The 12,974-nt window shown below is 42.2% G+C and overlaps 1 protein-coding gene across 1 annotated transcript in view; it reads left to right on the top strand.

Annotated features, from left to right (window-relative positions):
* SH3RF3 (SH3 domain containing ring finger 3) overlaps positions 1-12,974 on the top strand; it is a 252,299-nt gene that overhangs the window by 197,253 nt on the left and 42,072 nt on the right. The window contains exon 5 of the mRNA XM_086482122.1: positions 9,208-9,308. Within this exon, the coding sequence (XP_086338248.1) occupies positions 9,208-9,308 (101 nt within the window). The remainder of the gene's footprint in view (positions 1-9,207; positions 9,309-12,974) is intronic.

Raw genomic sequence — 12,974 nt, 5'->3', positions numbered from 1 at the left:
TGCTGACCATGAGAAGCATACAGATTATACATAAAATCCAGAGACTGAAAATGAACCTTGAATTTTTGAAGTGCACAACAGGCTTTGAGAAAAGAAGAGAAATTCAGGTATTTTTCAGCTTTGGCCTGGAGTCCAGATTCTATCCAACCTGCTCTGCTGCTGGCTGTGAATGACGACTGACTGGACATCGATTAATGACAGTGAGACAGCTGAAACCAAAGGCAACTATCTCAGGAGGCTGCACTGGACAAAATGGCAAAAGAGAATATTAGTCTGACCTGTGTTCCTGTCATTTAGATCAAAATACATCATAAAAACAGGTCAAAAGACTTTGCTAAGTCTAACCTAAACTACTCCATGGTCTTTGGCTCCAAACATTGCCTATTCATTGCATGTCTATTTTAAATAACTTTATAAAGAACTCTTGTTGGCGATTTCATAGGTGGGAAGGAGTTAAGGCTTTTAAACAGGGCAGGCATGTAAGCTGCACTTTTTTTTGGCTACCAATAGGTCTTTGAACGTACTCTGTGCATATTGGGATGTATTGCATTATTTGCCAAAACTGCTGCAAATAAGACACATGCGCTGACTCAATCTATTGACTAATTATATAAACAACCAAGAATCCAGGTGAAAGTAAAATCACCTTTCAGAAACTACCAGTTTAGAGACGGCGTCTTCTCTTTATCGTATTATTTGTCTCATCCCAAGTACACTTCAAAAGATTTTTCAAGAACCACAAAACCTGATTTTTTACAGGATCTAGGAAGAGAAGGTTGTGCTTTAGAAGGGTTATTCAACTGTGCGTGAAATGCTGTTGCCTGTAAAACAAAAATGAAATATTTTTCTCCAGATGTTCCTCAGGGCAGTAACCTGAAAACATTTTACCACTGAAATAGTTTTTGCACAGGGCTTTATGCTACCTGTCAGTCAAATACTGATTTGGAAGCCTCAAGACCAAGCAAGGCACTCTTTTGGTATTTACACTATACCACAAAATCCTGTCCATCCAGCACACACTATGTGTACGTGCGTGGCATTTGAACAGAAGTGACTACAATGTGTATTTACCCTTTTTTGTTTGTTTGGGGTTTTTGCTTATTTGTTTACCACTACTACCTCCCTGGAGCGGGACTTACTACGGGAGGCATTGCACAGGAGTTCTGGGCTCCCTCGTTTAAGAAGGACAGGGAGCTACTAGGGAGGGTACAGCAAAGGGCTACAAAGATGATTAGGGGGCTAGAAAATTTCTCTTACAAAGAGAGGCTGAGGGACTTGGGGCTCTTTAGGCTGGAGAAGAGAAGACTCAGAGGAGACCTTATCAATGCTTATAAATATCTAAAGGGCAGGTGTCAAGAGGATGGGGCCAGGCTCTTTTCAGTGGAGCCCAGTGATGGGACAAGGGGCAATGGGCACAAACTTGAATGTAGGAGGTTCCACCTAAACATGAGGAAAATCTTCTTTACTCTGAGGGTGACAGAGCACTGGAACAGGCTGCCCAGGAGGTTGTGGAGTCTCTGTCTCTGGAGATACTCAAAACCCGCCTGGATGCAGTCCTGTGTGACCTGCTCTAGGTGATCCTGCTCTGGCAGGGGGGGTGGACTAGATGATCTCCAGAGGTCTCTTCCAACCCTGACTGTTCTGTGATTCTGTGATCCCCATTAGTTTGTGGTACAGTTATCGAAAGGATAATCATGAATGTGCAATTAAATTAACATTTGTTAGAGTTCAGGCTTTCACTTCAAGCTTTTCTGTGTCTCTACATTTGATTTTTCAAGTTCTTTGATCCCAGAATTGCAAGAAACTATTGACTATAAAACCATTTAAAACCTCATGGTGGAGAGCTAGACAATGGTGTTCAGTGCTGAAAGGGTTAGTCTTAGAGAGAAACAAGGCTGAATAAAATATAATTCTCATGATGCTCATCCATACGATGCTTAATTAGTTCTCATTTTGGGGAACTGAGAAGCTGCAAATGAGAATAATCAGTGCTTTTATGAATGAACGTTTGGAAGAAGATGACAAAAAAAAATTGTTTTTTTTTTTTCTTCCAACATGCAGGCATCCTTAGATTGCAGGATAGTCAAAATGGAAGCTCAAGAAACACATTTACATGACTTCTCCAGCTCTCTGCATAGCTGCATGAGCTATTCACAGAAGACAGTCTGGAGTTTTTGGCCTACTATAGGCCAAAAATAATCAGAGGCAACATGGTGCTAGAACAGGCTGGCATGATATTCTGTCTCACCTTCATCCACAGCCACAGATACTTGCAGGTTGTAAGAACCCCTCAGTAAATGCTAAATCATATAAATTTAGCTCCAGTTTTTGCTGGAAGGAACTGGCTATTTATGAAGCTATTTATGCAGCTGCAGCTGTTATCATGCACATTTGTTTGTTTTTTACGCATATACCATTATGGAAGAAAAAGTCTTACTCTAGAATTGGTAAATCCATCTCAGCTCCCACTTTGGTAATTAGCATTTGATGAGGCTACTTGATCTTGCGTGTAACACTTTTCATCAATACTTGGTGGCACTACCATGCATTAAGTGCTAATACATTATTTCTAGGAACATTAAGGTCTGGAGTGATTGCCACAGTCATTGTTTTATGGAGTCAGCGAATTAGAGAAAAGAGTCACAGGAATCTTAAAGACCATTAGCCTATTTTTTGTGATATTTCCAGAGGATGGTATGTCAACCTATGCGAGTTGAATGTTTGAGTGCTTTTCTCTTATTTTAAAGCAATATTAAAGAGAAATTTAAAGTAAGCTGTAAATATGCATTCAAGACATTAAAAGAAATTTTCCCGTGAATTAATGAATGTGATAAGTGCCCTGCGGTGAGACAGTGCTGGATTTGCTTTGAAGTCAAAATAGAGATTTCTGGTTGGTGATTTTCTAGATGGTAAGAACATTCGTCTGATAGCAGCAGCAATTATTTTTCTGTGAAGGCTGCTGCAACCTGCAATATCATTGTACTCTGTTCCTAGTTTTATCACTGTCTTCATGACTTCTATTCCCCTTCAAGACCGAGTCCCGTGCATTTGCAAGGCACTTCACTAATCCCCACAGGCACCATGCCTTTTCAAATTAAACCACAAACATGGCCTTAAAGTACTGGTGAAAAATCTAAAGTAAATCTACAAGGGAGAGAAAAAGATAGTTTATGCTGGAAGTCCAGACTACTAATTCTTATGTTTCATAGAGGTGTGGATGGGAAGAGAGAAAGGGTATGAATTTGAAATGAAGTTTCGGCCCAGATGAGTGGTTATTACCTTTAATTTCCTGGTCTCTGTGGGCTTATCAGTAATGTTTTGCCAGACTAGTTGCTTTTAAATATATGTCAGAGCTGACACAAGAGGCAGCAACATCTCAGCAGTGTATTATTTACCCAGGAGTATATGCTATAAACTGTAATAGAAATATATCATTACGTATACATTAAAGTGCAATTTGTTCTGATGCTGCTGTAGTTCTCTTGCAAATAATACATATCAGCTAGAGGAGGAATGAGATCCATCTGAGCTTAGGCATGTTGTGGTGACTTCTGAGGAAGTCAGACTGTTTGTTCTCACCAGGAAATGCCGACCCTCAGGCCGGACAGTCATCTGTAAAGTTCATTTTCATCAGCTAGCTTTGTCTCTCTTTATTTTGCATGACACCTGAACAGTGCCTGGTACTGTGACTTACTTAAACATCTAAAAATGATGTTGGAAATGCTGTGTGGGGACTGAGAGCAGAGACCCTGTGCTCTGCTGCTGTTTTGCTCCAGAGGACCACACTGATGCTAGGACTAGATCAAGTTTAGCCAAGCCCCAAGATACCTTTGTGCAGAGCCTTTCTTCATTCTTGGTTCTCACATAGTCTCCTTGTAACAGCCAATGTGGACACTGGGAAGAAGAAATAGACAATTTTTAAGGAGACCTCAAGGCATGAGTTATGAGTTTCTGTAAGACATAGCTTAAGTGTTGGGGGAGAAGGGGGAAGCTGTATTTAAGTGGTCATAAGGAGTCTGCTGTGTTTGCAGACAAAAAGCAAAAAGTCCTTTTATATTACTGTCCAGCCCATGGGTATATAATCACCTACTACACCAGAGTAGCTGATTATAAAAACAGATGGCACAGCATGAGCTGGGAGTGAGATATCTGTCCTGCAGCATCATTGTGCCCATGTGTATAGTCCAGGAGTTTTACTCAAGATTTAGCCTTCTGCAGTACGGGTGATGTTGCTGTGCTACTAATGGCACAAAGAATTAGTGCAGAGGTATCCAGAGGTGGTCTTCAACGTGTCTTCGTGCAGCCACTTTTTCCTGCTGGATGGCAGCTGGGGCTGTATTGTACCTTGGAAGAAAAGGGCTGTTGCTGTTGAGCTGAAAATATCGGCAGTGTTAAGCAGTACTCGGAGGATGCCAGATTGGAGTGGGAGCATGAAGAAGTCGGATTTGGCTGTTTAGTGTCCTGCGTAAATGGGATGGGAGTTGGCAGTGTCTAGTTCAGAAAACTGCACACCATCATTAGAGTAAATGACCTCCTAATCAGGAGGTGTGCTACAGTGTGATTACCCAGCAGGTCGCTCAATGGCCAAATGTTTAAAGGCATTAGAGGCTCAAAAGGGTAGAGAGAGGCACCAAATGGCATTTTCAGAAGTGACTCTTATTACTTAGATTGCAATAAAATCTATGGGAATCAGACAGTGAAGTACTTCTTAATGCCTCCCTGAGAAAACTCTGCAAGGTGCCTGTTTTTATCAATAGCTGCCCACGTGCCTCTGAAAAACCTGGCTGTCAGACACATCTCCTCCCAGGTAAGGCTTCGCAATGGTGAGTAGCAGAAGTGGAAGAAGGATTAAGACACAAACGCTGCAGTGTCTGAGCCCTCCCTGTGTAATGCCTGTGCGTGGCTGTATTTGTACGCCTAGTACCACAGGAAGGAGGATCACACAGAGACGTGCCATCAGAAAGGAAGGATGTGGCACACAAACTTCCCAAAAGATATCAAAGCAGAGAACAAAAAAGTCAGAGCATCATCTTGAAATCCCATTCCCATGAGCAGATGAAGGGGAAAGGAGGACATGTTTAGTATCGTGTTCCTTAGATCACAATAGCAAAAGTACAACCTGGCTCCAGGGCTAAATAAAGAAGGAAAACAAACAAAGGCCTGCTACCCACAGTGATGGAGAAAGGCCTGCTGTATTCTCCAGGATTATTAGTGTTACCAGTAGCTGGGGAGACACACATAACATTGTAGAAATGGGAAGTGAAAAGGTAAACTTCCAACAAAGGTAATCAAAAGTATGAAGAAATATTCTTTGACAAAATTCAGTCTCTTCAAAGTCTTACTGCAAATATTATCTTGCAAAATAATCTAGCAATATTGTATCTTATAATACGAGCTAATGAGTGATACATAAGAGAGAGAACGGGACCTTGAAAGAGGAGGCTTAGAAAGCCTTCACCAACTGTGTCAGAGACTGTAGTTTAAATGCAAAGCTAGTGAACATTCAGATGCATAGTAGCAATCAGGCAGCCATGGAGAGGATTCATCAAGGAGCACAGAGGTGGGTGAAGCTGCAGAGCAGGATACTTGTGTGAAAGTAAACGCCAAGATGCAAAGGGAGGAGCTGAATTGAATACAGTGGAAGGCCAGCAGGTCCTGTGGAGTAAAATCTGATGATGAAAAGTGGGGTTATAGGTTATACGCAGACTGGCAAGTAGACCATCGTGTCAAAGCCTGCAGGAGAGAGCACCTAAAGAAAAGCTGGAGCACAATCAGGAAGCAGACACTGATTTAGAGTTTGGAGCATATGATACTAGACTGTGCAAAGTGGCAAAAATGTGTGGTTTGTAGGGTCCAGGCTGGCACCAGATGCAGCAGTATTACAGCAACAGGCCATAGGCAAGAAACTGAATGTCGGGTGGACAGAGGACATATAGGACTATGAAGATTTCTTCAGGATTATTCAAGGGAAGAAAGCAGCATTGTCATCTAGAAACACTGAATGACAATTACATGATTTCTTAATCCCTAGGACTGTATGTTAGTACAAGTGTAATAGTACTTAGGCTCATGCTTCCAGTAATATAAAAGACGCAGAGGACACCACTGTCAATGCGAACAGGCAAATAGAGGATGCTTAGACAGCTACGCTGCTCTGGGCTTGAGCTCATCTCTCTGCAGAGTCAGTCTGGCTTAGCTCAGGGTGCCTGCAGTGGGCACTCCTGGCTGGGACAGCTGCACCTCTACAAACTCTGCCTTTGCTGAGGTGTGTGAAGAGAGGATCGTAGGAGCTAAGGAAGGGGTACCACGTGTCTTACAAACAGGATGAACTGAAAGTGTTGGTCAGCTCCCAGAGCTACAATATCATTGATATTAGTGAGATTTGATGGAATGCTGGGATGGAGGGCTACAGGCTGTTCAGGAGGGATAGGCAGGGCAGGCAAGGTCGAGGCAATATCTGTAAGGCAGAGGTTTGATTGCACAGCCCTTAGAGTTAGTGATGATGTGGTGGAGTGCCTCTGGGTAAGGACAGAGGGATGGAAAACAAAGGAGATGTTGTAGTGGATGTCTACCACCAGTCGCCCAGCCAGAATGTAAGAAGTTATTCTGTAGACAATTAGGAGAAATTTCTGGATCGGTAGCCCTTGTCCTTATGGGATATTTCAACTTCCCAGACAACAATTGGGAGTACCATACTGCTGTGACGAGCAGGTCTTGGAAATTCTTGAAGTTTGTAGGAGATGACAACTTCTTGTCACAGGTACTCAGTGAGCCAACTAGGAAAGAAGCCCTCCCAGACTTGCTATTTGTAAATAGAGAAAGTCTCGTGATGGATGTGAGTGGTGGCTGTCTTGGCTACAGTAATCATGAAATGCTTGAGTTCAAAATTTTCAGTGTAATGAGAAAAAAGGAAAGCAGAGTTGCTACCCTGGACTTCAGGAGAGCAAACTTTAAGCTGTTCAGAGAGCTATGTAGCAAAGTAACCTGAGAATCTGCTTTTGAGGGACAGGACACGTGGGAATAGCTCAAAGCTGCACCAGCCAGGGGAGGTTCAGACTGGACATCAGGAAGCATTTCTTTACCGAGAGCGTGGTCAGACCCTGGAACAGGCTCCCTAGAGAGGTGGTCGATGCCCCAAGCCTGTCAGTGTTTAAGAGGCATTTGGACAATGCCCTTAACAACGTGCTGTAACTTTTGGTCAGCCCTGAAGTGGTCAGGCTGTTGGACTAGATGATTGATGTAGTTTCCAACTGAAATAGTCTGTTCTGTTCTGTTCTGTTCTGTTTTATTCTACACTACTGTGATCCTCTCTGTCTTTACGGTTGCACCCTGAGGCTGTTCACTCAGCTCTGTTTTTTCATGAGGTAAAAACAAAGTGTTTTGTTCTACCAAGAAAGGGTGAGGACTGATCTGTTTTCTGTTTTCTTGGAGGCAATTTCTCTAGCTCAGAGCAGGCGTACACTGGTGGCACAATAAGAAGTCTGAACCAGACAATTTCTCACTTACTTTTTGGATGAGGCAGCTGCCAGGTCTCTCTGCCCAGCATCTTCCTCAATCCCTAACCCCATTAACCAGCTCAACATAACAAATAAGGGATCATTCTCCAGCTATCCCTACATTTTTTTAGTGGGTTGGGGCTTTTTTCTGTAAGTTGATATTATCTCAGTGATGTGACAGGCAAGATTAATAAAGCCTTAGTCACAGAACTGGGAAGAATGCTTACTTTTACACATAGGACTAACAGCTGCCTGGAACCTTCCTTGTTTGAGCAAGCAGCCAGAAAGTGAGGGGAAATAATGAGAAAAAGGAGACGTGCTTGTCACTACCACTTCATGATTGAGCATGGATGTCGGTGAGAGAGGAGACAGCTTGCTGCTTGTTGCCAAAAGCGATGGAATCACAGAGCAGTGTCTTCGTATTTTGCTGCATGATTTCCTAATGATACTGTGTTACTATACAGCAAAGCAATATAGCTTAGCAATGCGTTATCGGGACATGACAGTGTAATAATTATGTGGCTTCTTTGGAATGAGCTGACCTCAAAATCCATCAATTAAGTAGGAATGTATGTCTTGGTTTAACTCAGTGTCATTTGTAAGTGCAAAAAATGTCCCTATGTTTCTGTTCCCAAAATAAGTCAATATTTACTGTTTGTTAGATAGCATTTGGAAACAGAAAAGCTGCACTGGTGGTCTGTGAACTGCTCAGAATCATTATTGTATGTGACAGGCTCTGTCTGAACCTGCAATTTGTGCACAAACTTTGGATCCCACTTTGTAAAGTCATTCTGCAAATGTGCATGCAGCATTTGGTTACACTTACTAAAAAGGCCTTTTGCTCAAGTAAACCATTACAAGTCCCATCATCCGAGCTCTGCCCTATCTTCGCAGCAAAGATCTGTTGCTACAGGCCTTGGCATTACTTCAGGAGAAGTTTCCAGTCAGGGTTCATTTTTTACATAGATGAATGAGGAGTTTGGTGAGACAACTGAAAAAGAGTTTGCCCTACATACTTTTGCTGAGCATTAAGCTTTGAAAAATGAACGATTACATTTAGAATTGCCTTTCAACATTAATAACTGCAAAAAATCTGCTCAGTTCTTTATGTGAGAGTGGGGATTTATTTGCTATAGTAAAAGTGAAATGGACTCCTACTTTCTCTGTTCAGGGTACTCCTGTTTTGGGTTGTGTTGTCACCTTTTTCTTAAGGAGAAGAATATTCCTGATGATAAAAACAGCATACGGAAATGAGACTGCATTTTGGAAATTGAATAGTATCTTCTTCTCCATAGATCCATAGTCATTAACCAAAAGAGTAAAAATTTAAATACAAGCTTTTAAGGGGAAAAGGTTACTTTTATCCAAGAAGGTACTATTGCAGAGATGTACGTGTTGAGCTGATTTTACAAAGCAGTCAAGTGGTTTGGCGTTCTAAAACTTTTAAGATCTGCACACAAGGTACGGCTAAATTTCTCTGACAGGTAAATACTGTTAATAGCCTAATATCTGTTGTGTCAGAAATGTATTTTTGGAATGTGTAAGGCTAAAAGATGGGGGGGGGGGGGGTTTAATGCAATATTGTGAAGTTAGAAAGTCTAGAAATTGATAAAAGATGTGATTTTTTTTCTCTGTGCCTTCACCGCATAGCATTTTAGGAAACGGTGGGCTTCATCTTGATCCTTGTATATTCTTCTTTGTGTATTTTCAGGATTCCTCTTCAATTGGAACAGCCACGGTGGCTGGTCCCAGGACAAGTGCAATAATTGGAGATCAGGGAACACCACCGAAGGTCCAGCTCCCCCTCAATATGTAAGCAGCTCGTCTCAGTCACTCTGTACTCTTTGTTACCAATCATGTGCTCGTCTGTGCATGTGTTTGAAATCTGAAAGCCTGAATCTCAGCTCAGGTGTATTCTAAGAAGAGAGATACCGCAATTTCATACATGACCCAGCCTCTGCTGAAATTGAAAAATGAGTAGAGAAAGGCAAGACCCTTTCTCTGTGAGCCCTTTTAGACCTCTGGTATATTTATTACACCTGTATGAATCACTGTGAAGCAAACAGAATGCCTCTCAGCTAGAGAAAATCTTAGTTCATTTAAAGCTCTTAAAAAGGTGTAGTCCCATGCAATCAAACACCTGATACATTCATCATTAACCATTAAAAAATGAATTGCATTTTTTCGGTGCCATAAACAAAGAAAACAAATTAACTTCATCTCATGGACATATGGGTTTATTGAATAGCGTGTAGAATAACAGAAGGTTGACTAGATACAGAACAAAATGACTAGACTCCATTATAATAAATCTCTTCTAGCCTAGTTGGTTTATCTGGTGCCTGTCTAGCTAAACTACTGAACCCTTTCCTGTCATCACATATACCTTGTGAAAGCAGTAGAACTATATAGACACGCACACATATGCACACTAATATTTTAGAGTTTTATGATATGGCTAAAACAAGGTCTGAATTCACAAAGAAATCCTAAAATAACATAGCAAATCTGCTTTAAGGAGAATAGGGGAGTTGGAACAGAACCAAAACAGATTTGTTCTTGGCTAAGGTGAGATATTCATCCCTGAGGGGTACCACACATCACTGACTTCCCCACAGAGAGGTCTCATCATCACCTTGCTGTCACCCAGTGCAGCCTGTGTGGCTTAAAGTGGGGCACAAATTTATTTCAAACATTGGCCAGACTAGGAAGCAGTAACTGGCAGTATTTCCAGTATTTAGTTGCTAAGTCAGGACGTTTGCCAGCTCTCTGGCAATGCCCCTGCCTCCGTGCCTCAGCAAGCCTCCCCTTCTCCCTCCCATGCTTCTCCTGTCGTCTCCCTTGTGAAGCAGCCTCGTAATCCAGTCTGTCATTTTGCATTTGCAAGCCAAGTTCCAGTCAAAGAGGAAGCGTTACCTGAAAGCTGTAGCAGGACTCGGGAGTACAACACTAGACAGAGTCCTGGGGCTTCTGTGTTGTAAGTGGAGTCACAGGTAGCTCCCCAAGGCCAAGAGCATAAGCTACCTTCTTGCTTAGGCCTTTTTTTAGGGAATTTTTAATAAACATTTTGGCTTCTTCTATGTCCTGCTCCCTAACCCTTAGCCTCACTGTTTCACATAGCCCAGAATAACTTGCTATTACATTTTGTGAGATTTCAGATTGTTGTTTTAACACTTTCTTCTCGGTTGTAAAGAGTTTGCTGGTGAAGTTTCACACCTAAAATCTAGAGAACAGTGAAACGTGTCCAAGTCTAAAGGCTTAAGACAAAATCAGCCTCATCAAATGGAACCACTAGACCTGATTCTCTGCCAGAGGAAAAGCCCAGAAACACTTTCTGAGGAGGGAAGCTGCTGGCATTCAAATTGTTTTCAGCCATGTATGAGAGCAGGTGTCCTGCTAGCTCTCCCAGAGCCCCCTTTCTGACAGCACATGGGGTGTACGCCTGTCCCCATGGGGTGGGCATGCCAGCCACAGCCAGGCAGTGGACCCAGGCTGGGCCTGTCGCTGGATTTGAAGAAGCCCCTGCCTCTTTGCAGGCTGATAGAGGAAACCCCCAGAGACAGATATCCTCACTGCCCCACGTCAGTGGTGGGGTCACCAGTCCATGCAGAAAGCACTGATCACCTCTATTGTCCCAGGGTCATGAGGCTATCACATACAAATTTTCATCAGTTTAGCCATACAGAGATAGGTCAGTTTTGGCATGGAGTCCAGGCTAGACTGTTGTACACCTTCTTTTCGTCTCTGCAAGGATTTTAATACTCTCTCCAGAGAATATTTAGGCTCATTGTGATGTTGGATATTCTGGCTTATGGGAGGCTGAGTGGGGTAATCTGCAGGGAGGAACAGAAAGAAACTAGTAGGAGAGGTGGAGATAGATAGATAGCTGCAAAGGAAAGCAGCCTGTGATCCACTTAAGGTAATTCTTCTTGTACCTTCTTCCAGCATCTCAACCTGTAAATTACATTATTACATGCAGCCCCTTGGGGAAAGGGCTAAGTGAGTCTATCTAAAATGCTCTGTCCTTGACCCCTCGCTTTACTCATACCTTCTGAATAGGAGCCCTGTGTAAGCAGCAACTTAAAAAGGGGTAGTCAAAGCCACACTTTCTCCTCCCTCGAGTCAGTGCAGTCTGGCACTTTCCGTTATGCCCTGGCAGAGCACAGTGCTGAAGGATGCTTCACTGAAGCATGCAACCTTATTTCATGTCAGAGTGATGCGTTTTAATGTTCTTCAGTTCATATGTAGACTCATGTTTTTCATCAGGTGAACAGCTACAGACCTGCTCAGGACCACCTGGTTATATAGGCTAAACAAAGGATGTGCAGGATGGTTTCTCCCATCTGTTGACTAATGAGATACAGTTTCTGATTAAGTGTTTGTAACCCATGCACGTGGTAAACAGAGCCAGGCACATCAGCCTAAGCATGCCCCAAGGAGCTGTTACCAAATATTTCATATTCTGCTCATTACTGCTGTTTATTTACTACCTTCAGAATAAAAATAAGGAAATCTACTGGTACCATAAAGGAGTAGAATCAGGAAAACTAACAGGATTTATTCCTCAATTATATTTCCTGGAGAGCAGAGGTAAAAAGCCATGTATCATTTTTATCGGCTGCAAGTCGACAATCACAATGGTTGTAGTTTTCATTATTTCTCGATTCGCTGCTATAAGGTGGGCAGCAAGCCTCTTCTCACCCACCCCCGAGCCTAAGAGCATTCTGCTGCACTTTGTAGTGTAAATGGACTTTCTGTAAGTGTTTCCCCATTTGTCCTAATCTCTCTGCACTGCCTGTAAAGCACAAATAAATAAAAAAAAAACTCAAGAAGCTACAACCTTGATCAAGAATTACCAGAAATCCCTTTTTGCATTTGTAGAAAGGCGACAGTTCCAAAAAAAAATTTGATATTTACAAAGAGAGTGTTCTTCTATGTCTGCATTCTTACTACCCTATCCCAACTTTCCATTATTCCCCAAAGTTCAAGCAATCGTTCTTAATTTTCAACAAGCATCTCTCTAAACAGAGAGAATATCTTTAGGGACTTTAAGTTGTAGCCATTTCACAACATTAGACACATCCCTGAAGTAGTAATGGAAGAACAAAAGAGAGAAAAAAGAAAGATTCTAACCAAAGGGAATAAATAAAAGCTGTAATTAAATAAATAAAAAGTTCTAGATACTGGGTCCTCTGTTAAAGATTTATTAGAATATTTGCATGCAAAACATCCAAAGCCAAATTATCATAGAACCATAGAACAGTTTCGGTTGGAAGAGACCTTCAAGATCGTTGAGTCCAACCTTTGTCCTAGTTCCACCAGCACCACTAATCCATGTCCCTAAGTACAACATCTAGCCGTCTCTTAAACACCTCCAGGGATGGTGACTCCACCACCTCCCTGGGCAGGCTGTTCCAATGCCTGACAACACTTTCAGTAAAGAAATTCTTCCTAATATCCAGCCTGAACCTCCCCTGG

This window comes from Leptosomus discolor, chromosome 1, assembly GCF_034619465.1.
Source record: "Leptosomus discolor isolate bLepDis1 chromosome 1, bLepDis1.hap2, whole genome shotgun sequence".
NCBI lineage: Eukaryota > Metazoa > Chordata > Aves > Leptosomiformes > Leptosomidae > Leptosomus > Leptosomus discolor.
The sequence above is the reverse complement of the archived record's forward strand: the minus strand, read 5'-3'. Positions and strand labels throughout refer to the sequence as shown.